The 23,293-nt window shown below is 48.2% G+C and overlaps 2 protein-coding genes across 5 annotated transcripts in view; both read right to left on the minus strand.

Moving 5' to 3' along the window:
- MLLT1 (MLLT1 super elongation complex subunit) overlaps nt 1-214 on the minus strand; it is a 70,224-nt gene extending 70,010 nt beyond the window's left edge. For 3 of the 4 annotated variants that reach the window (XM_019653464.1, XM_019653463.1, XM_019653461.1), the window contains exon 1: nt 11-214. In XM_019653464.1, the coding sequence (XP_019509009.1) occupies nt 11-22 (12 nt within the window). In that variant the 5' untranslated portion in view covers nt 23-214. The remainder of the gene's footprint in view (nt 1-10) is intronic. The other variant, XM_019653462.1, reaches the window with a different exon arrangement.
- Nucleotides 215-5,340: 5,126 nt separating this feature from the next.
- Nucleotides 5,341-22,176, minus strand: ACER1 (alkaline ceramidase 1). The gene is made up of 6 exons (XM_019653376.1): nt 22,010-22,176; nt 10,005-10,119; nt 9,779-9,920; nt 8,917-9,054; nt 5,902-6,039; nt 5,341-5,620 (listed from the first exon to the last, which is right to left on the minus strand). Exons 1-6 carry the CDS (start codon nt 22,100-22,102, stop codon nt 5,452-5,454), a joined length of 795 nt encoding a protein of 264 aa, XP_019508921.1. The 5' UTR covers nt 22,103-22,176; the 3' UTR covers nt 5,341-5,451.
- Between the last annotated feature and the right edge of the window lie 1,117 nt (nt 22,177-23,293).

The following is a 23,293-nucleotide window of genomic DNA, read 5'->3' on the forward strand; positions in this document are numbered from 1 at the left end:
CGCTCCTCACCTGATTGTCCATGGCTGGCGCCCAGCCCCGCCCCCGGGCCCTGCGTCGCTCGCCGCCGCCGCCGCTCAGCGCCGCCCCGCCGCCCTCATTGTCTGTCAGGCGCCGCCGCCGCCGCTCCCGGCTGCCCGCCCGCCCGCCAGCCCCGCGGAACCGGAAACCACCGCCAGCCCGGGTCCCGCACCGACCCTGGGCCCCCGCCGCCGAGTCGGGCCCGCCGCCCCAACTGACAGCCACCTGGGCCAATCAACAGCGCAGAAGGACGCTTGTAGGGCGGGACTTCCTTCCTGGCGCAGGCTGGCCGGGCCGCTCTCGGAGGGACGAAGTCCTCAGCCAATGGGACACCCGGACCGAAGGGGCGGGAGGAGGGAGGGAGGGAGGCGCGAGGCGAGCCCTGCGCAGAGAGCGCGAGGTGTGCGCAGCACGTGGAGGGGGGCGGGAGCGGGACGGGCGCGCCGCGCCGCGCCTGCTCACTGCGGCCCGTAGGGGGCGCTGCTTGGTGGCCGGAGCCTCTCGGGCCGAACCTTCCCGGGCTGGAGCTGAGGTGACCGGTTCGAGCTCTAGAGAGGGAGCCCCAGGGACACCTTTGTTTCCTGGCCGCGTGCTGCTACTATGTGACGGAACTAGCCCCAGGCTCTGGAACTGCAGGTTAATTTTCCAATCCTGGGTCTGCGCCATGACAAGCCTGATCAACTGTTTCTCCCCGAATCTCAGTTTGTGCATCTGTAAAATGGGGCCAGTCATAATAGGGTGTGATGCTATTGTAGTTGATGATAATTTGAATGATGCAAATTTGAAGTCGTGCTACATTAAAATGATCAAGAGGTCTCATTTTATCCACGAAATTTATAATACTAAGCCCTCCAAAAAGCGATTTTTTAATTTATCCATGATCTTATAATTTCACAGTTACTTATAAACTATTTAGATGGATAGACACATCCCTCCATCTTTTTCAGGATCTTGTAAGTCACCTGTCTCTCGGACATTAGGACTTCTGCCTATGATTTGGGGATCCTTGTGCAGTTACTAAAATTCTTTCTTATAATTAAAAATAAATTTTTGTTATTATTTGGGTGGTTTTTTCCCCCCTCCACCTCACATTTAAGTGTCAGGCAAGTATTCATTAGGTGGTGGGGCTGGCACTTTGCGCTGAAGAACAACGCAGGAAAATCAATAACTTTGGATTGTCAGTAAATCCAGACAAAAACTCTGAAGAAGAACAGATCGCTATCATACATACACTGTACTTTTTAATCTAGGGCAGGACATGTGGAATGGGGGGAGTGGATGGAGATCATGCTAAGAAACTAGCAGCAACTTTAATGTCAAGACAACTCTAGTATTTTTTTAATCGTATAACTTGGTATAAGTAGGTCAGTGGTTCTGTGTGGTCAGGCTCAGCATCACCTGGGAACTTTGTTAAAAATGCCAATTCTTTTCTCCCTATATTTATGGAATCAGAAGCTCTGGGTGCATGGTAGCACCCAGAGTTTTGGTTTAACCAGTTCTGCACATGATTCTGTAACTTACTCAATTTTCAAAACCACTGTCCCAGGTAAACGGACAAAAATGGGGGAGAGGGGAGTAGCACTTCGTCTCTTAAGGAAGCTTGCAGTGAAGAACTTTTAAGCTACAATTGTTGCGAAGAGCCCCTTTTCTTAAAATTCAGCTGGAGATTGTAACTTGAAGACTGGGCTAGGAATCACTGAATAACACTTTTTGTTGTTACTGTATCTAGTTTTATGATTATTTTTGATCTATGACAAATGACTTCTTGAAGTGACACAATGTTTCCTATTTAAACACATCAGTGTGAGCAAAGGGAGTAAAGTTAAAGAAAAACATAAAGCAAATAGTAATTTGAGTATCTGGCAGAATGCATGATTGATACATGTTATCTCCGTGTTACAAACAATGAAATTGATACACAGAGGGGATCTAAGTGGCCCCAAGTCCTACAGCTAGAAAGTAACATTTTGAACATAGTCTAACTTCCTGTCTGAACTGAACTGCTACTACATTTAGCTCTCTATCACACTCTAGCGGTGAGGTTTGTTTGCACCCAAAGGGAGGACTTGGCATTATTCACCTTTCACTCTGTAGATAGTTCAGCCTTTCAAGATGTGTTTTTGGAATCCTCTTTCTGGCCTCCAGCAGGTTCCCTGTACCTCCCAGTTTCTTGCCAGCAACAAATGTACTCAGCACAGTTTTCTGCTAGCTACAAATGTACATACAGCCACTCATGGCAATACTGAATATGACCAAGCTGGAGCAGAGCCCAGTGGCCAGTTGGAGACCTACCCCAAATTAACTTCTATTCAGAGCATACTTTGACTGTCAACAATGGGGCATTGGACCCTTATCCAATAGGCAATGGGGAGCCATAAATGGGTTTGGAGCCAAATAAAATTATGTACAACAAGGTATTTCCCCAGAAAATGGCAGTACACTGGACATTGCAATTTTCTCTCTCTTAGCATAATTCCCCTCCCCCCCCTTTTTTTTCCTGGCAACAATCCCTGATCTGAGGGCTCCTCCCAAGGCCAATATGAGCCTGTAAGACACCTTTGTATGAATTTTTAAATGGAAGCCCTTCGGGGAGAATGTCAACTCATGACAGGACACAAGGCTTGAGGGAGGGCTTCAGCGCCCACTTGTCCACTCATAAATCCTCTCTCAAACCAATCAGAGTGGGGCTTTTGCCAGCTAACCCCTTCACCTCCCACCCCCCAGGAAGCCCGTGGCTGGGCCTGACCAATCAATGAACTGCATCCCTCTGGCTGGCTACTGGGATGGGCCGGGGGCGGAGTGGGGGGGAGGGGGCATGACCTAAGACCAACAGAGAGTAACTCTGTGATCTTTATTAAATTTTAACTGAGGTAAAATTCATAACATAACATAAAATTAACCATTAACTGAATCAAAGTGTACAATTCAGTGGCATTTAGAACGTTCACAATGTTGTGCAACCTCCACCTGTATCTAGTTCCAGAATATTTTCATCACCACAAAAGGAAACCCTGTACCTCTTAGCAGTCACTCCCCATTCCCTCTTCTCAGCTCCTATCACAAATCTGCTTCCTGTCTCTATGAATTTGCCTGTTCCTAGACATTTCATGTGGATGGATTCACACACTATGTGCCCTTTTTTGTCTGGCTTCTCTCACCGAGCACTGTGTTTTCAAGGTCCATCCATGTTGTAGCAAGTTGTCAGTGCCTCACTCTTTTTAATAGCAGAATAATATTCCATTGTATGATACACCACATTTTATTTATCCGCTCATCCATTGTCAGATGTTTGTTTTTCGACCCTTTGGCTCTTGTCAATAGTGCTTCTATGAACATTTCTGTACACGTATTTGTCCGGATATCTGTTTTCAATCCTTTTGGGTATATACCTATGAGTGGAATTGCTGGATCATATCAGGCTGTGTGGCCCTGGTCACATTGCTTGCCCTCTCTGTCTGTCTAAAGGGGTGTGGGAGGGGTATTAGGTTCAATAATGTGTCATGGGCATAGAGCACATGGTAGCCACTCAGTAAATATGAGTAGCACCTCCTCTTTAATTTCCCCATCTCTCCAGTGGGCCAGAGGGCTTGCCTCTACTCCGTTTGGAGCAAGGCACTCCTGGACCCAGATAACATCCCTTGACACACATCTTTTGCAGAGGATATCAAATGGTGCATGGGTACTAAAACCCATCCAGGACCCCTAGGTTAAGAACCTCTTACTCTGTGCCCTCCTTTGGTTACTAAGCTCCAGCAACAGCTTTTTTTTCAGTTGTTCCAGTGCATTCGCACCCCAGGAGTTTCACATCTGCCATTTCCTCTGCCCAGAATGGTTGTCCCTAGCTCTAATATGGCCAGTTTCCTCTCCCATTGAGGTCTCAGCTGGAAAGTGCAATCCCCACTCACCTTCCATTTAAAAGGGCTGCTCCAACACCCTGTGGTTCTCCAGAACACCATTGTGCTTTATCTTTTAGGAAGCCCACACCCGGTGCCTGGAATTGTCTTGTTGGTGTGTCTTTTTATTTGTCTGACCTGTGTTCCTCATTAGGGCAGAGACTTTGCATGTCTTTGTTGTCTTGTATCCCCAGCGGCTGGTGGAAGAAATATAGTAGACACTCAATGTATAGGTGGAATGAATGGAAGAATGATAAAATGATTTGGGTGGATAAATGAATAGCTAAATATAGATGGATGAATGAGGGATAAATAACAGTGAGTTGAATGGATAGATGGGAGGATACTAGGTGATGGATGATGGATGAATAATGGATGGATGGATGGATGGATGGATGGATGGATGGATGGATGGATGAACAGATGGATGGACAGGCAGACGGACGGATGGATAAATTTAAAAATGGGTGGATGACAAAGCTGCGCCCTCCACAACTAGATTGAAACAACTACTCGACTTGGAGCTGATGGGTCCTGGAAAAAAAGAACACCACTGTTCACTGTTCCCCAATGTGTGTGTGTGTGTGTGTGTATATATATATTTCTAAAAAATAAAATTAAAAATGAGTGGATGGATGGATGTTTGCCAGACTCCATGCTAAGCACTTTACACAGATCATCTTGTTTTATTCACACAGAAATCCCATGAAAGAAGGAATATTTCCACTTTACAGACAAGGTACTTGAGCTTCAGAGGTAGGAAAGATCACTCCCACCAGATTATACAACTGAGAAATGATGGCGCAGGATTCAAACTTAAGTCTCTTGACTCCAAGCCCTGTGCTTTTAACCACCATGAAAAACATCCTCCCCTCCTTCCCTCACTTTGAGAGTCTGTACTGGCCACCCCAGCTCCCCTTCTGATGCCCCAGCAGCACCCAGACGCCCATCCAGCAACCAGGTGGTCGCTCCACTGTCAACCAGTGAGATGGCCAGACAAGTCCATGTGTGAGTGTGTGTGAGGGCCTGCAGGGTCTCTGCAGGCGTGAATGAGGGTAGAACGAGGTGACTGGAAAACACACCCATTCTCTGGGATGGCCCCCAAGTACCAGGGACAGTGCATGGCCAAAGACAGGTTCAAAGAGTCTGATAGTGACCGCCACTATTAGTAAGGCACCCATAGACTGAGCCTCTGCCTGAAGTCATTCCCAGTAGATGCCACGTAATCACAGCACCTGGTGAATCGGCTCCACCAGGTCCTGTGACAATGAGGAAGCAGCAAACGCACAGGAAGAATGGAAGAGAAAGGGGCAGGTCGTGGAGGAGAGCTATGCCTGCATCCCCTCAGGGTCATCAGACTGCTGCACAGAGAGGCCGTGGTCCATGCCCTGCCTTGGGGTGAGGCCGTGCAGAACAAGGATGGGAAAAGGCAGCTGGAGGAAGGAACTGTGAGCATCTTTCAGATTTCTCATCCAGGCCTCTCTCCTCAAGACACAGGTGAGTTGGCAGGTGGCTGGGTAGTCAAGAAACAGGCAGACTTCAGCAGTTCTTGTGGTCACCAATGATTTCCACGTAGGGCAACCCCACAGGCCAAGTGTCCCGAGGCCAGTAGCGGACTTTGAGGGTTTGGTCCGGCATCTCATACCTGGCGTCCAGCAAGGCCATGGTGACCATGCCATAAGGGAAAGTGATGCTGATGAGCACATGCCTGTAGGGTGCAGGGAGAGGGCAGTGAGGGCACAGCAGGATGCCCCCTACAGCCAGCTGGATGCCCCCAGCCCCACCTGGGTCCTCTCCTTACTTCTCATGGATCCTGACCATCCAAAGTCCAAAGAAACTTTCTGGAACTGACCCCATGACTATAGCCAGTCACCCACCCACCCACATACACAAGACCCAGTATCTGTGCCTACACTTTCTGTCCCCAGGCTGCTGCTCCAAGCTCTGGCATTCTGGCCTGGGGCCCCAGACAACAGGATAGGTGCTTACCAGATGCTATGCAGGTAGAAGAAATTAATCTGCTGCCAGAAACTGCAAAGGAAGCGGTCGCTGATCCAGCTGGTCAATGCAAAAGCCCACAAAACCACAGAAACCTCAATGAGATGCCGAAGCTCCTTATTGTTGGTCCTACGGAGGGAAGAAGGGAGATGAGAGCCTGACTCCAAGAGTAGAGCCTGCAGGGGCTGATGGGAAATGCCTCCATCATGGAGATGAGGCTGGGAGGAGGGATGGATTCAGGGTGCCAGGAGCACGGGGCCTCATTTGTGCTTATCGCTAATATTTGCTGAGCACTTACAGGTTGCCAGGCGCAGTTCTAAAAGTGCTTCATATAGAAACTCACAACAATCCTCACAACAAAGCTAATATTCCCATTTTGTAAATGAGAAAACTGAGGCCCATGACATTAACTTACGCCCCAACCCCACCCCAAGGTTACAGAGCTAGTAAGGGGAAAAGCTGGGGTCTGAACCTGGGTTGTCAGATTGCAGAATTTTTAACCAACAAGCCCTTCTATGTTTATTTTTTGGGGGGGTGGGGGGGGCGTGTACCTGTGAGTCAGTGTTTGAAAATCCTTGTTTGTGTGCTATGAGAATGTGCCTGTCTGTGTGGGGGAGGGTGATTCTCTGATGGCCGTGTCTTGGGACAGCTAAGGTTCAGAATCTGTTTCCCTGACAGCAGAGCTTACCCAGTGTCCCTTAGGAAACAGCATATCCAGGATTAATAAGGCACTAACTCCTTTATGGTTAAAAGCACAGGCCTTGCCCACTAGCCTAAAATGAGACAGTCTGAACATTAAAAAATAAGCATAATGAGCAAGAACTGGTGAGATCTGAATAAAGTCTGCAGTCTAGTTAACAGTATTGTTTCCTTGTCAATTTCTTCCTTTTGAGGCTGTACTATTGTCACATAAGAAGCTGCCACTGGGGGAGGCCGGGGAAAGGGTATATAGGACACTGTACTGTTTTTGCAACTTGCTATGAGTCCGTAATTATTTCAAAATACAAAGCTAAAAATATAGCACAGGGTTAAATGGATTAAAATACTTCAGAGATGTAAACTTCCTTGAGTTCATAATAACAGTTAAAAACAAAACCAATTTCAGTGGTACCTACTAGAGATGATTAAGGCACCAACTCATCACTCTGGAAATTGATAAATAAGGAGAAAGAATCAATGATCTCCCCTGTCTTTCTTGTTCAAACTGTATTTCAAGGTTGGTGAGCAAAAGTCCTTCTTGGCTGGATGGCTCAGTTGGTTAGAGCCCGTGCTCTTAACAACAAGGTTGCCAGTTCAACTCCCACATGGGATGGTGGGCTGCGCCCCTGCAACTAGGTTGAAAGTGGCGACTGGACTTGGAGCTGAGCTGCGCCCTTTACAACTAGGATTAAAGGACAACAACTTGACTTGGAGCTGATGGGTGCTGGAAAAAACACATTGTTCCCCAAAAAAACACACTGTTTCCCAATAAAGTTTAAAAAAAAAAAAGCAAAATAGCAAGTCTTTCTTGATGGAAGAACTCCAGCTAATTGATGCAGAAGGAATAATAGAATCTCCAAATCACTCTTCCTTGACCCCTAATGAGATCATGGATGGAGGCAGGGGCAGCAGGGGCTGCTGAAGTCATTGGGTGAAAGGTCACTGGAAAACTTTATAATGAAGGTCAGGGGTGACACCTTCCAAATCCCCTGATCCACCATATCAGCACTAAATGTGGGACAGCCATTCATTCTGGGGCCCTAATGGGATAAAACAAGATGAAATATTCTGGCCTAAAAAACAATTTAAACCTAAATCTAGGTCTATCTATTAATGTGCAGGAACTAACAACAATAAGGAAACATGCCACAGGAAGCAGTCAGTCAAATCCAGAAGGTGGGATGTTCTACAAGACGAATGACCAATTGTCTGTGATCAAATCAGAGGCATGAACAAAGGGGAAGGAAGGGGCTGTCATGAAATAAAGACCTAAGGGACTGTGTTTGGGTCCTGATTGAAATAAGACCAGGTATAAGAAGGATCTTTGAGAAACTGAGTAAATGTCAATAAGAACTGAGTATTAGATACTATTTTAAGGAACTATGTTAACTTTGTTAGAAGTGCGTGTGCCATAGCTTCCATTTGCCCCTCTAGATTCTTCCCTACCCTTCTTCACTCTGCCCTCTACCCTAGGGGAAGAGGGACTGAGCTGTGTGGACCAAATCCAAGGGCTCCCTTGATCTAGGGCTTCCAGTTGGGTTGGCCAATGGTTTCCACTTGAATTGGCCAATTGCTTCCAGTTGAGTTGGCCCATGGGGATCACCAGCAGAAAATCAAAAGGCAGGGGAAGGTAATGTTAGATTTATTTCCAGAACTCCCTTTCTGTGGAGTTGGCTCAGGCTGACTGCAATCAGTACAACTGGAGGTCACAGCTTTTGCGAAGGAGACCCTCCCTCTATGCAGGCTCTCTCCTTCCAGATTCTTGTAATCACTCCTTCCCATCACCCCTCACCCCAGGTCTCTGATGTCACAGAAGCCCATTCTTATTAGCAGAGATTCTAAATGATCCCTAGTGATTTTCCTACACCTTGCCCTCTCCTTTGTAAATAACCCTTTTATTCAACTCTCCTCAAATAGCTCCATTCGAGAGTTCCTCTCTTTCCTGCTAAGATCTAGTATGGGTTAAAAAAATAATAATTCTTTATTGGGAGACTAAAATCCTGAAAAATTAATGGGTGTCATGATATGAAATCTGGGGGGAATATATAATGGAGGTTGGTAAAATGTGGATGGCTGTTGGGGCTGATTAGTGGGCACATGGAGGTTTGGGGTGCAACACTCTCTGCTTGTATATATGTGCGGGTTCATAATAAAAAAGGACAAGTCTGCAGTCAGACAGTCTTAGGTTCAGACCCTGGCCCTGCCCCTCACTCATAGATGATCTTGAACTCTGTGCCTGGCAAGTATGGGAGGAGGTTTCTAGGGGGTATGGGAGCCACCTTCCCGGCCCCTGCAGCCACCACCCACTTCTTGTACTCCTGGAACACGATGTAGAGGATGTGCACAGCGATGCTGTTGAGGGCATATGCGTTGACGGTGGGCCTCAGGAAGGACAGGAAGGTACTGACCATGGTGGTGATGACGACCAGGCAGATGAACTGGGGCCTGGAGGGAGAAGGGCTCAGCTGTGGGGGTGGGGGGTGGGGAGGGTCCTGGGGGACTAGGCAGAGTCACATGGAGATCTCGTGGCAGAGGTGGATGAGAAAAGGGAAGGGGTTCCAAGGAACCCAATGGAACTCAGAAAAAGGTGGGCTCAGCAGAGAATCCCAAGGCCCAGGTGTCAGTGAAGGTTTCAGGGGCCCAGGTGTGGACAGACAAGGATTCAGGGGATCCCAGGTGAGATTAAGGGAGGAACTACAGGGGTCCCAGGGACTGTCAGGAGGAGGGTTTTTGAAGGCTCAGGTGGGTTAAGCAGGGTTAGGAGAGAGCTCTTGGTCACGAGATGGGCCCAGGAGGATCAGATTAAAAAGATTCCAGAAGGCTCAGGGGATAGGCTCAGGGGAGAGGTCTGGGGGCCCAGGTAGGCTTAAGCGTAGGCATGGGGCCCCAGGACCCCCATGTGGGCTCAGACAAGGTCTGGAGAAGGTCCTAGGCTATCCAGCTGGGATCAGGGGAGGAATTCTGAGAGGAATTCCAGGAGTTCCAAGTACATTCAGTGGAGGGGTCCCTAGGAGCCCAGTTAAGTCAGGCAAGGTCAGAAGAAAGTCCTGGGGTGGTCAAGGGAGGGATTCCAAGGACCCCAAGAGTGCTCTGGGAGGCAACCCAGGAACCTAGCTGGGCTCCGACAGGATCACCAGACGGCCAGCCCTGGCCCCCCGCCTCCCCACACCTGTTCTCCCCTAGGAAGGTGGGAAAGTAGCAGCGGGGCATCCATATGCTGTAACCACTGGCCAGCAGCCACAGAATAGAGATCTCGTCCAGCAGTTGGCCCAGGAAGCTGAGTGTCATGTGGAAGTACATGGAGAACAGGCCTGCAGCAAGAGACAAAGGAAGGTGGTCAAGGGGTGTCCCTGCCTACCACCAGCACTGCCTCACAATCACAGACTCCCACCTACCTACGACCATGAAGAGGACACAAACACCATAAATGTAGCGGGAGCGTTTCTGGGCATAGGCGTGCATCAGGAACATCATAAGAGGCCCAAAGATGAAGAAGGTGACATTGCTGAACTGGAGAAGAGGAGGAAACAGAGAAAGGGTGTCAGACAAGAAAGGCAAAGGGGGGCTGCCCCTAAGTCCAAACTCTCAGTCATTAGCCAGTCAATCACCTGCCCTCCAGGCAATGAATCATCCCAGAGTTTGTCAGCCTTTCAGCTGATCTTGACAACCAGTCATCAGTAGACGTGTGACTCCATCCATTATCCTAGAGGTTCATTCATTCAATGAGTGTGACAAAGACTATCTACTAACCTTCTACATACATTCTCCCCCTTTTCCTTATAGAAATAGTATCCTCCAAGTTCTAGCTGGGCACACAGTTCGTCAGCTAAAGACTACATTTCCCAGCCTTCCTTGCAATGTACTGTGCCCTTGTGACCCGATCTGGCCAATGGGGTAGGAATGTAAATGAATCTATTACTTCTAGGTCTGTTCTTAATAAGCAGCTTAGGCTTGCCTTTCACTTCCTGTCACTTCCTGTGAACCAAAATGCAACTGAACCTATATCTTTTTTTTTTTTTAAGATTTTATTGCAGAATTGGGAGAGGAGAACAGTGTTGGGGAATTGGGGAAGGGGAGCAGACAAGTTGCTGTTCTTTGGTTCTTCAGTCTAGTTGTGGAGGACATCGCTTCACTGGTCCATGTTGGTATTATCATTGCATTCTTCCCGAGTGAGGCAGATCGGTTGCCGGCCTCTGGACAGCCACTCACAGCGGCTCTTGGCAGCTCACACCGGCTGCTGGCCACTCATGCTGGCTGCTGGCCACACATGGTAGCTTATGGCAGCCCACTGCAGCCTAAGCTGTTGCCGGCAACTCACGGCATCCCAGCTCCAGGTTGAGCTGTTGTTCACCATCTTAGCTGTAGAGGGGAGGGTCACTGGCCCTCATGTGGGATCCGAACCAGGGCCCTGCTGCACAGAGCTGGCGTCCCAAGCGAACTCCTAACCAACACGCCACTCGGCCGGCCTGAACCTATATCTTAAGTTATATATACCCTCTTTCTTCCTTGCTAAATAAATCCGAATTGTGTTCAAGTATCAGGAGGACACAGCCTTCAGGGAAGCAAGGTTTAGCCCTCGGGCATGAATCATCACCATTGCCAATGACCAATTGAGGAATAAACATGTGATATAATTCTGGCCATGAAACATGATGGAAGGTCTGATGAGGGACTTCTGGAAAAGTTCTCTTTACTGAAATCAGGCCCAGTGAAAAGGCCTTTGGACAGCATTGTGATGTTTAAGATGTGGCAGCCATTTTGCGGCCATGAGGAAACTAGGCTGAGGGCAAAAACAAATATTTGAGAACAGTGGTTCTCAAACTTTTTAGTCTCAAAACCCTCCTATAGGGCCGGCCGAGTGGCGCGATGGTTAAGAACTCGCTTGGGATGCCAGAGGGCCCCGGTTCGGATCCCACATGTGAGGGCCAGTGACACTGCCCTCTACAGCTAAGATGCTGAACAACAGCTCAACCTGGAGCTGGGCTGCTGTGAGTCGCCGGCAACGGCGTGGGCTGCAGTCCCTGTGGCAGTGGATTGCCATGGGCTACCGTGTGTAACCAGCAGCCAGCGTGAGCGGCCAGCAGCCAGCGTGAGTGGCTAGCAGCCACAGTGAGCGGCCGTCCAGAAGCCGGTGACTGATCTGCCTCACCCGGGAAGAGCGCAATGATGGTGCCAACTTGGGCCAGTGAAGCAACATCCTCCACAACTAGATTGAAGAACAAAATGACAGCAACTTGTCTGTTCCCCTTCCCCCAATTCCCCAGCGCTATTCCCATCCCCCTAATTTCCCAATAAAAATCTTTAAAAAAAAAAACCCTCCTATATTCTTAAACATTACCAAGGACCTCAAAGACCTTTTGCTTATGTGAGTTACATCAATCAAGATTGACTGTATTAGAAATCGAATCCAAGAAAGTTTCAACACACACGACTACACCAGCACACATTCCCTTGGCCACCAGAGAGATGGATTCATCACATGTCATGTAGCCACTGGAAGAGTCCATTGTATCCTCATGAGATAATCAGATTGAAAAAAGGCAAATGATATCTTCATATTATTATGAAAATAATTTAGGCTTCAAGGAACCTCTGACAGGACCTCAGGGACCCCAGGAGGTCCCTGGACAATATTGTGAGAACCACTTCTCCAGGGATAGCAGAGCAGAAAGATGGCAAGAACCAAGTATTTCGATGATGTTGAGCTGCTGAGTTAACCTATTCCAAAACCATCTATGTCCAGACCTCCATTTTTTAAAATAAGATATTGTCCTTTCTATTTAATCTGGTTTTAGTTGGGTGTTTCATTTGAAACCAAAGCTTTCCAATTAATGGGCTTCAGGATCCAAGTGATGTGGGATTGGATCTATGCTCCGTTACGGGCTGTGGGGCCTTCAGAAGGTAACTTCAATGCCCTAACCCTTTTTATGCATTTGTGACATATGCATAATGTCAACTGCTCCTTTGTGCTGTTGACCCAAAGGTCTCCAGCCCTCATGAGTACAATTAAGGTCACAAGAACATTTGCACCAGAATTGCAATGGTTCCAAGTTCCTAGTTGCTGATGCAGAACTGCAATGCTCCTCACAGGTTCCCCCACATATGTCTGGGCCACAGTGAGTACCTCATATGTGCTCATGGCCAAGTGTCCTCGTGGTCTTGTTGACCTGCCAACTTGAGGTCAGCCAGCTGGTTCACTCAATTACACCCTTCCTTCTCCAGTAAAATCTTCCCCTTGTAAGGTCTCCTCAACTGCCTGTGTCTCATCTTAGTGAAGGAACCATGCTCTGTTAACTAGGGGGCTCTCTTATTTCTTGGAACCCTGGTCTTAAGGATACTGACTCAAAAATGTAATGGGTGTGGGAAATCATTCACCTGACGCAATGTCACCATCTCTGAGCCTGGGGACCTGTGCAGGTTCCCAATGCAGGTGTCCTCCTGATTCTAGGGAAACCCACGGCTCTCCTTGGGTCATGGTGGAACCAGCTCAAAAGTAATAATTGGAGGACCCAGCCTTGGCAAACTGGTTTCCCAGCCCCTGGTCCCACCCACGTTCTTATTTTCCATGCCAAGGTCTCTGGTTTCTACCAACGGACAAGGTCAAACACATCTCTGGAACAGCCACCAGTTCACAACAGCTATCCCAGAACAGAGAGGTACCTCCCACACTTGTCCTGTCTGTATCATGAGATCTACCCCTACCCCACTGGAGTACACACCTATCCCAAACAGGACCAATCAGATTTCCTCTTTGGGGGATTTGAAACTTTAAGAAGACACAGCCTGGGGGTCGCAAAAATTGAGTCTCACTGTTGACAACTCTCTAGAGATGCCCTGGGATATTGTCGTGATGTTTAAGATACGGCAGCTATCTTGCCACCACAAGGAAATGAGGTCAAGAGTAAAAGCCAACACTCAAGGGCAGTAGTTCCCCTTCCACTGAATCCTTCAGCCCTGCACTAGGCCCCAATTTTCCCAAGCAACTCATCTTTTCACTTTCTAAAATATTTCAATATTTTTATAATGCATTTTTGAGGGGTTTGCTTGGTTGGTTTTGTTTTTTGCTTAAGCTAGCTTTCTACTGCTTAAATCCAACAAAATCATCACCATTTGTATATTAGCTAGAGTTCTTTGGTAGCAAGCAACAGAAAACGATTCTGGTAAACTTACACTGTAATTATAGATATATGTGAGTATGTATGTGTATATAGTTAATTAATTTAATCATTAGTTAAACTATTGTGGGGAGCTCATTAATCAAAGGAATTGCAGAAATAAGGTAAATCAGAAACTAGAACAGCTCTGGCCCTCAAACGGACAAATCTCTTCAGGGGGCAAATTTGGACGTGAATGAAAACAACTAGGTTCCATCCTTATGTCCAAGCCAAAGATTCAAATTCTGGACAGTGTAGCCTGGACCACATCCCACCCCTGGCGAGAGGAGGGGGAACACCTTGACTGACCATCCCATTGAGACCATAACCATTAGGGGGGAAGCAGTTGGTTACCTAAGGGAAAATAGAGCCATGGATACTGAATAGGCAAAATCCCAAACAAATCTGATGTCCCCCCTACCTTTAACCAAACACCAGCCCTTGGGCATATCAACACACACCCAGAGATGATGAGCCAACCAGTTTCCCAAACTCTAAAGCCTCCATTTAAAACACATCCATGACTCTCATAAGTAAAATCCAAACTCTTAAACTTGGCTTACAAACTCCTTCAATTACTCACCTCTCTCCACCTTCAACTTTATAATCCAGGTGAAATGAATAACTCGGTTTTCTGAATGAGCCACACTTGCTCTTACCTCTTACCTCTAGGAGTTTGCACATGCTGTTCCCACTGCCTGGAACACTCTCGCTCTCCACTACCCTTCTTTGCCAGGCCAACTACTAGTCCATCTCTCACCTGGGTATTACTTTCTTCTAAAGACTTCCCAATCCCCCAAGGCAGGGTCAGGTGGCCTTCCTTTGTGCCAATCCCACCTTCCCAGTACTGGTCCAGCTGCTCTGCAACTGTCTGGCTCTCCCACTAAACCTGGCTTGGAGAACACAGAACTTCTCCATTCTCCATTGTAACCTCAGGAACCAGAATATAGTATGCTCAATAAATGCTTCCTGTGGACCAGGCCTCAAAACAGATTCAGGTGGATCACCTGTCACATGCGTGAAAATATTTGACAGAGGGTGTTGTGTCTAGAAAGTTCTGGATAGAAGGAGCTATGAGTGTTACTCTCTCAATTTTTTACCTCAGTTCCTTGCAGAGATTGTTTTTAATCATGCACACACCCCAAAATCCGGCTTTCTAGTTCTTGTTTGTCAATGAGAAAACTGAATCTCGGAGAGGCGGAGTGAGTTCTCTGATGTTGCAAAGCTCCAGGGGACTCAGAGTTTGATTTACTTGTTTTGAAAGACGGGAGGACTAGATAGGTGGTGATGATGAGGAGGGCCCCTCCCCCTCCCCGCTTCAATAAATAGTACGAGCTGCTGCTGTTGTTATTGAAGGCAGTAATAATAACAGGCTTATCAGTGTGTAGCTGCTTCAAGCTCAGGGGCGAGCAGAACTAAGACAGGACTTTTCAGTGATACCCAAATGTGCGGAATGAGGGCAGAGCAACAGGCGGAGCCTATGACTAATGAGCTCCAACTGGCTCCAGAGTCTCTGATAGCATCAGAGAAGATGCCAAGGTCTCCTCCCTACCCGCCAGGGCTGGGCCTCCTGGTTTCCCAATCTCTCTGCAAGGCAAGGCAAGAAAGGCACCATTCGTGATCATGTCCAGAATCAGCCTGGCCCTCAAGCTCTGGACTCACTGGGTCCCAGCCCCAGCCCCAGCAGGTGCCTTCTCATTCATTCATTCATTCATTCATTCATTCATTTTTCTCAATAACTAATCCTTCAGTGCCTACTATGTGCACAAGGACCTTAGAAATGCCTGAAAACAAAGTCCCTGCTTTTATAAGTTGTATCCAGTCAGGGTTTGGGGGACATTCTGTGCCCCAATTTCCTCCTCTACCTCCGAGCACCGCAGTGAAGATTAGAGAACTAAGTGCCACGGGGCCAGGAGTTAGGCTGTTTTGTTTACTGCTGTGAACCCTCCAGTGTCTAGAATGGTGCCTGGCACACAGTAGGTGCTCAGTAAACTTTTGTAGAGAATAACACATGCCAAGATACATGTGAATAATGCACGCATGTGCCTGGCACAGGAGCTGAATCATCTGTTTACAACCGTGTTGCTGTTACTGCAGAATATCTGCTTTTTTTTATCACAAGCAGGGCCTCTGATAAATAGATGTGGCTGAATACCTTAAGGCTAGAAGAAAGGAAGGAGAGATGGAGGGAGGGAAGGAAGGAGAGAAGGAGGGGAGGATAAAAGGAAGAAGGAGGGGAAAAAGAAGTGGGCGAAGAAGGGAGGAAAAAGAAGGAAGGAGGGAGACAGATTGACCTGAACTGACTCCCTACCTCAGCCGTGGGAAAAAGCAGAGGGAGCACCCCTTTCTCATTTACCCCAACCACCTGAGCTGAAACTGCACCCCCACAACCCATAGTCTCCCTGCTGATCCACTGGCTCCCTGGAGGATCCCACTGCCTCATTCTTGAACATCTGTGTCCTCCCCACTGGACTGTGACTTCCCTGAAGACTAGAAACAACCTGTTTTATCCTCAGCTGTGTCCCCAACACCTATCATCCTGGGCAGCCAGTAGGCACTCAAGAAAAGTTTGCTGAATCAATGAAATCAGTGAACGTGGCCAAGACCACCTCGCTCTCTCTCCCCACTGCCACCCACACCTGGCCCTGTCACCTGTCCAGGGCCCCAGTCTGCATCCATTTAATGTTGGCACTGGGCAGGGGGCATGGAGCAATAGCACCAGCCACAGTCCCTCCCTGCACAGGACTTACTTGCATGGATTAAGATGCACACAATTCATTATTAATCACTCAATAACTGAGTGGCCTCACAACGTTGTGGGTAAGCAAGAGACTCTGGGACCAGGTAGCCTGGGTTTCACTCTGGAACATCCAGTGCTTGCAATTTTTGTGCACTTGCAATTTACACGCTGTGCAACCCTGGGAAGGAAACATAACCTCTCTGAGCCTGCATCTACCCATCTGCAAAATGGGGAAAATCAAAGCACCTACTTCATAGAATTGTTATGAGGATTAAATAAAATTAATAAATTTCAAACAAAATTAACACTTTTGCATCTCTCCATGCTATGTTTACTTAATAATAGCTTTGATTTATTCAATGCTTAGGATGTGCCAGGAGCTGTGGGGTTTTTTTATTTCTCTATTTTTTTTAATTGAGATAGAATTCACATACTATGAAATTCACTCTTTTAAAGTGTACAAATCGGTGGGTCTCAGTCCATTCACAAGGTTGTGCAACCCTCACCAATATATAATTCCAGAACATTTCCATCACCCCAAAAAGTAACTGTACAACCCACAGCCCCTGACAACCACTAACCACTTTCTGTCTCTGTGGATGTGCCTGTTCTAGAAATTTCCCATAAATGGAATCACACACTGTGTGGCCTTGTATGTCTGGCTTCTCTCCCTGAGCACCGTGTGTTCAAGGTCCATCCACATTGTGGCAAGTGTCAGCGCCTCCCTCCTTTTCATTGCAGAGTGACACTCCTGTGTGTGGATGGACCACACTGTGTTCGTCCATTCATTTGTCAATGGACATTTGGGTTGTCCGATAGCTGTTTCATCCTCTTCATGGTCTTATAAATTACTTAATCACTTATTATTAGCATCCCACAGTTGCCCCCTTTTTGAATGTGTACTCAGTACATATTTGCTGAATGAATGAGTTTTTCTTCCCCAGCACATACCACCTTCCTATACCCCTCACTTCTGTTTATTGTCTGTCTCCTCCCTCACCAGGACACCAGCCTCACGAGGGCAGGCATTATTGTCTGTTTTGATCACCGCTGTGTCCCCTGAGCCTGAAACACTGCCTGGCTCAATCAATTCTCATTGAATGACGAGTCAAATGAAGGGTCATTTTCCCTTCCAATCAGATCCCTCTGTCAGCCCCACAAGACCAGCAGTGTGGGGATCATCAAATGCCTGTTTTTCCAAAGGGGAAAAGAGGTCTGAGGGACCTATTGAGTCTGGACCTGGGATGTGTCATGGGCATGATCACCAGTTTCATGTGTGCAATTATTCAGTTAATGGCATCGTCCTCCCTGAGGGCAGGCATCATGCCCTCCTGGCTTCTGCGGGGCCTGGCAGACCAGAAGTGCCTGAAATTAATTGCTGTTGCTGTAAATGTTAATGAGGAGGTAGGTAGAGGAGGGAGGTGTGGTTTAGAGCTCACTGGGCCAGCCAGTCACAGCCAGGGGCCCAGAGAGGGGCAGGTCTCCCACTTGAGTGACACAGCATTCATAGGAGAGGGACGGGAACCACCACACTGCAGACACCAGCTGCAGAGAAGGCTCCATCGGAAGAGGAGGTGGGAAGGCTGCTGGAAGGGCGGGCACCCCCTACACACCCTCCCCCCTGAAGCCCCCCAACCACTCCTACTCATCCCTATCTCCCTGCCTTTGCCTGTGCAGTTTTCACACTAGCCATGCCATCCCTTTGTTCTGTACCCAAGCATCTGAGAGAGAGCTTTCTGAAGAGGATGCAATTCGAAACTTCGGAAGCTTTGGCAGGGTCCCAGGGAAAAATTCAGCAGCACAGCTGCCTCTGGGGGCTGGGAGGGGAGGGGGGGCTTGCAACTCCTTCCCACACCACTTGGAACTCTCGTAAGATGTCAGCATCCCAGAAGGAGGCCACCAGGCCAAAGCAAGCAGGTGCAAACTGGAACAGCCCACACCTTGACTTCTCCCCCTGTCCCTCCCACAGCCCTGACCTCTGCTCCTCTTAGATATCCTTTCTTGGCTCTCCTGGCTGTCTGTGAAATTAACCACATGCCCCAGCTGCCCCCACATCATGGACTCTCCCATGACTCACAGCTACCCATGGCTCCCCAGTGCGCTCACGAGGGGACACACACTCCTTTGCCAGCATACCTGATTTGGCCCCTAGAAATTTAGCCAGCCTTTTCTGTAACCCTCGGTCCCTCCCCCAAAGGCAGCCTGGGCTTTGGCTCAAGCCACCAGCTTATTCTCCTTTACCTCAAGACTTCTGCAGATGCCATCCCCGTTGCCCATGTGCCTTAGAGAACATCTACTCATGCTTTCGGCGTTGAGGTCCCCTCCCTGTTCAGCAAGCGGAGGCCTCACGCCCCATCCTCATGCCTCCCACCGCCCCCCTTTCCGGTTCCTGTTTCTCCCTTTGCCACAAACTAATCATGGGGTTGGGGGACCTATTTCTAATTCTAAAGCCCCGTCCACATCCTGGGATGCTTGAGCCTCTCTGGGATCCCAGCATCGCCCAGCACAGGTTGGTTTACAGCATTTTTGTTGAATGAATGAGTCCATCAATGAATATGAGATACATTTCAAAAACTCCAACTAAGCACTCCAAGCTTTTCATCTTCATCTCTACCCAGAGTCTAGCTACAAATATATTCTTTCTTCTTTCCCAAGCTGGCCAGCCCCTCTTTTACTTCCACGACTTAGTACATTCTTTTTCTCTGCTCCTGCTCTTTTCCTGGCTGCTATCCCACTCGGCAAGCTCCTATTCATCTTTCAAAACCCAGCTTTTAGGCGCCCTCCTCTGAAGCCTCCTATCACCTGTGCTGAGTCCTGTCATGTTTCCTTCTTCCTTCTTCCATACCTTGACCACATGGGGCTGGGCTCCCCCCACCCCAGGCTCAGAAGTTGCCAGCAGAGCAGGGAGAAAGCCAAAGAGTCTCCAGAGAACAGTGCTTTCCAACTACATGTCATGACTCCTAAGTGGATCATGATGAGATCCACATGAATAGGTTTTTTTAAATTTCTGCTACATATTTTCTTTCATTTATATCTTTAGATCAAAAGCATGCTTTTAAATAGCTGCGTAGTGTTTCAGCAGAGTATATTCAACCCTACACAGAATAGTGAAAATGTTACGGCTCTTTTTTTATTTATCCATTTACTTATTGAAATTACAAATGACTCCATATATAAATAACTTTGTACATAAATCTTGCAATCTGTTGGGATTATCTCTTTGGTGAAAGTTCCTAGAGGTACAATGAGTCAGGGGGAGGTTGTTTGTAAATCCATGTCTCAACACAGGTTGTCAAATTGCCCACAGGAAGCTGCAAAATGAGTGTGCTCACATTCACTACAAAATAAACTCATTTTTAATTCCTGATTTGAGAGACCCAAAGGAAAAAAAAAATCTTCTTGTTTTCTATTTGACTGGTTTTTTTTTTATATATGTAACTATATCAGAGGCTAGCAAACCACAGCCCTTGTGTCAAGTCCAACCCACTGTCTTGTTTTGTTTGGTTGATGAACTAAGAATGATGTTGAAATTTTTAAAAGGTCGAAAAAATGAAAAGAACAATAAATATCTCGTGACATGTGAAAATTACATGAAATTTACATTTTGGTGTCCACAGATAAAGTTTTATTGGCACATGGCCACGCTCATTTGTTTACATGTCACCTGTGGCTGCTTTCCAGCTACATTGACAGGGTTGAGCCATTTCTACAGAGATCAGGTGGCTCCAGAAAGCCATCTGGCTAACCCCCATGGTGACGAGTTTGGGACGCTCAGAAATATTTGGGAGGAGGACATCGTGGGGAAAGCCTTTATAATACAACTCAGTTCCTCATGCCCTAACCTGTCTGCTAGAGCCTTTTTGATAGAAGAGAAGAGAAAATACCCAAGTGTGCTCCCACCAGGGAAAGGTAAGTATTGCTTTGTGAAACGTTTGTTTCTGTTTGATAAGTATCTGGAAATGCAGGTACTGGGTGATGATGGTGTAGAAATCTCATATGTGTCATGAACAGAAAGCATTTGAGACCTGCAGCCTTGGAGACCCTCTGCGGGTTGTTCAGTGTACTGCATTTAGAGACGGGCTGAAGGACGCAATGCGGGAGAGCGTGTGGCTAGACCCGGCAGAGCCCACACCTGAGCCAGCCCTCTCTCCACGCCTTCTGTGGGGTGGGCTGGATGTTCTGGACCACAGGGGCTGCCAGGGAATGCAGAGAGGAAGGTTCCAAAACCTGAAACCCTCTTCTCAACCTCCAAGGATCAGCAGTTCAGCCCCCTTCCATTTTTCAGGTGAGAGTGCTGAGGATCAGAAAGGGTCAGTGTCTCTGGTCATGAGGAACAAGAGCCAAGAAGATCACAGGTTACCCTTGAATTTCAAACTCCTCCTGCCTTCCAGATCTGGGAAGCAATGAGGTCAAAGCTAACAGGGTCAGAGCAACCTGATCATTCTGGGTCTGGGCTTCCCCTCCCCCAGTCACCAAAAAACTCTCCTGGACCCTCCTCACTCAAATCCCAGCTCTAAGTGCCAGGGTGACCCTGGGCATATCTTCAACCTCCCTGAAAGCCTGTTTCCTCACCTGGAAAATGGGATTAACTCTACATACAATATAGGGTGCCTAACTCCCAATGTCATTGTGAAGATTAAGTGAGATTGTTCATGTCAAATGTTTAGTGCAATGCCAGGCACACAGTAAGCAACAATGAAGGCCATTCTTTGCAAAATTCCATTGCTCACCATTTACTGATCACCTACTATGTGAAAGGCACAGAGCAAAGCACGTTGCCTGAGTTACCCACCATCCCAGAGGCTCCAGGAAGGCAAGCATCCTGCCTTGTTCACGGCGGTGTCCCCAGAACCCTGCACAAGGATAGCATAGCCACAGGTATCTTTGGCTGCTTGCATCTTTCAGGCTTTGGTTAAATGCCATTGCCATGTAGGCATCCAAGATTTGGGGTCCCTTCTAGTGTGGCCACCACCATAGGAGGGGCTGGGGGAAGGATGACCAGCTGTCCTGGTGTGCCTGGAACTGAGGGGTCTCCTGGGACATAGGACTTACAATGCTGAAACCAGGACAGTTCCCAGCAAACTGGGATGAGTTGGTCACCCTGGGCTGGGGGTACAGCTGAGAACAAAGCAGGCATAGTCATCTCTTCCAGGAAGCCCTCCCTGATCCATCCCTCCCTGCTTGCTCAGGGGCCACCTCTGGGCCCCCCAAAGATGCCTGTGCGCCCCTCATTACAATGCCATCACCCTGGGTTGTAAATGCTTGGAGTCACTCTTTTCCTGGTCACTGCTGCCTTTCCAAACCTACTGCAGAGCCTGATGCCAAATAAAGACAAATAATGAATGAAAAGCCAGCACTCCTTGCCTGGCAGATGAGCCAACTGAGGCTCAGAGGTGCGAACCACTCAAACAGGATTCCCCAGCGAGGATGTGGAGGAGCCTGGCTTTGAACCCAGGCGTAGTGAGACTCCATCACCACCCAGCCCTCCCGCCCGGCAGGCCCTCACCGTGTTGTAGAACTCGGCCACCAGTTCCGAGTGCTGGAAGTTGCTCTCGCACCAGTCCACCTCAGAGCTCTGGTAGGCGAAGATGCTGGGCATGGTGACGCAGTGCCCGCTGCCCTTGGCTGCATCTGGCAGAGAGCAGCTTGCGAGCCTAGTAGGGCTGGGCTCGGGTGAGGCGAGGGGAAGACAGCTTGGTGCCCCATGGCAAGCCGAGAGGAAAAACCTGCTGAGCAGCTCCCCAGTTGCACCAGGGCCACCTGGCAGTGCGGTGGTGGCCGCCCTGGGCATAAGCAGAGGGGCTGGCACCATCCAGGCGGGAAGGGAGTGGGTCTGTAGGGGGCCTCCCATTCCTGCACACTAGGAGTGGGAGTCAGGGGGACTGTGTTAGAACACAGCATAATTTAAAATAACAATAATAATGAGCTCACTGAGATGAATGTCCTTGCTATTCCCATTGTACAAATAAGCAAACTGAGGCAGAGAGAGCAAAGTCACTTGCTGAGGGCATGCAAGGTGGTAATGCCAAGATGTGAAAACAGCCTGGCTGAGTCCAGACCCCACGCTCTTAACCATTCAGTTTTACCACCTCTACACCATCAAAGTGCCATGCTGTTGCTTCCCATATCAGTGGCAAACAGCTGCACGGCCACTCTGGTGGGCTCAGCTCAGCTCCCTTTGAGTCCTCCGACGTAACCTTGCCCAGTCAACTCTCTTTTGGGAGCCTCAGTCTTCCTGTCTGTGCTATGGGAGGTTGGACTAGATTGAAGCCATTTTCTTGGGCAGTCAAAATCTCATATGCCTACAGAGTCCCAAATTCTACCAGGGGCCACCTTCAAAGCCCCCATAAGGGGAAGAGTCTGCAGAGTTCCAGGTCTGGGGTCCCTGGTTCTGGTTTCCAAGGGCTGCGGAAAGCTCTGGTTTTAGAGTCAGACAAGGCCTGAGTTTGAAATCTGAGTTCTTCCCCTTCCTAAGCTGTGTGACCTTGGGCAAGTGAATTCACCTTTCTGTGCCTCAGTTTGTTTACCTGTAATATGGGGAGGGATGTAATAGACCTCACTGTTATGAAAGCACACAGAGATAAGACAAGTTAAGGACTTAGCTCACTGTCTGACTCAGAGTGGGCCCTGTGATAAATGGTAATAGGTTTTCTTATTGTAGCTGACTTTAAACTTTAAGGCAACCTTATAGGAATAGTAACAATAATGGCAAACTTTTATCAACTACCTACCAGTGCCAGGCTCTTTTCTAAGGGCTCAACATACAATATTATCTCATTTAATGTTCTTA

This window comes from Hipposideros armiger, unplaced genomic scaffold (assembly GCF_001890085.2).
Source record: "Hipposideros armiger isolate ML-2016 unplaced genomic scaffold, ASM189008v1 scaffold_202, whole genome shotgun sequence".
Classification (NCBI taxonomy): domain Eukaryota; kingdom Metazoa; phylum Chordata; class Mammalia; order Chiroptera; family Hipposideridae; genus Hipposideros; species Hipposideros armiger.

What these genes read in the sequence shown, in the direction of transcription:
- ACER1 (XM_019653376.1), bottom strand. Translation starts at nt 22,102, where the DNA reads ATGCCCAGCATCTTCGCCTACCAGAGCTCTGAGGTGGACTGGTGCGAG. An exon ending in TGTCCTCTTCATGGTCGTAG is followed by an intron (nt 9,921 to 10,004) that starts GTAGGTGGGAGT and finishes CTCTTGCTGCAG; the next exon opens with GCCTGTTCTCCATGTACTTC. An exon ending in GTGTTCCAGGAGTACAAGAA is followed by an intron (nt 6,040 to 8,916) that starts GTGGGTGGTGGC and finishes TTCCCTCCGTAG; the next exon opens with GACCAACAATAAGGAGCTTC.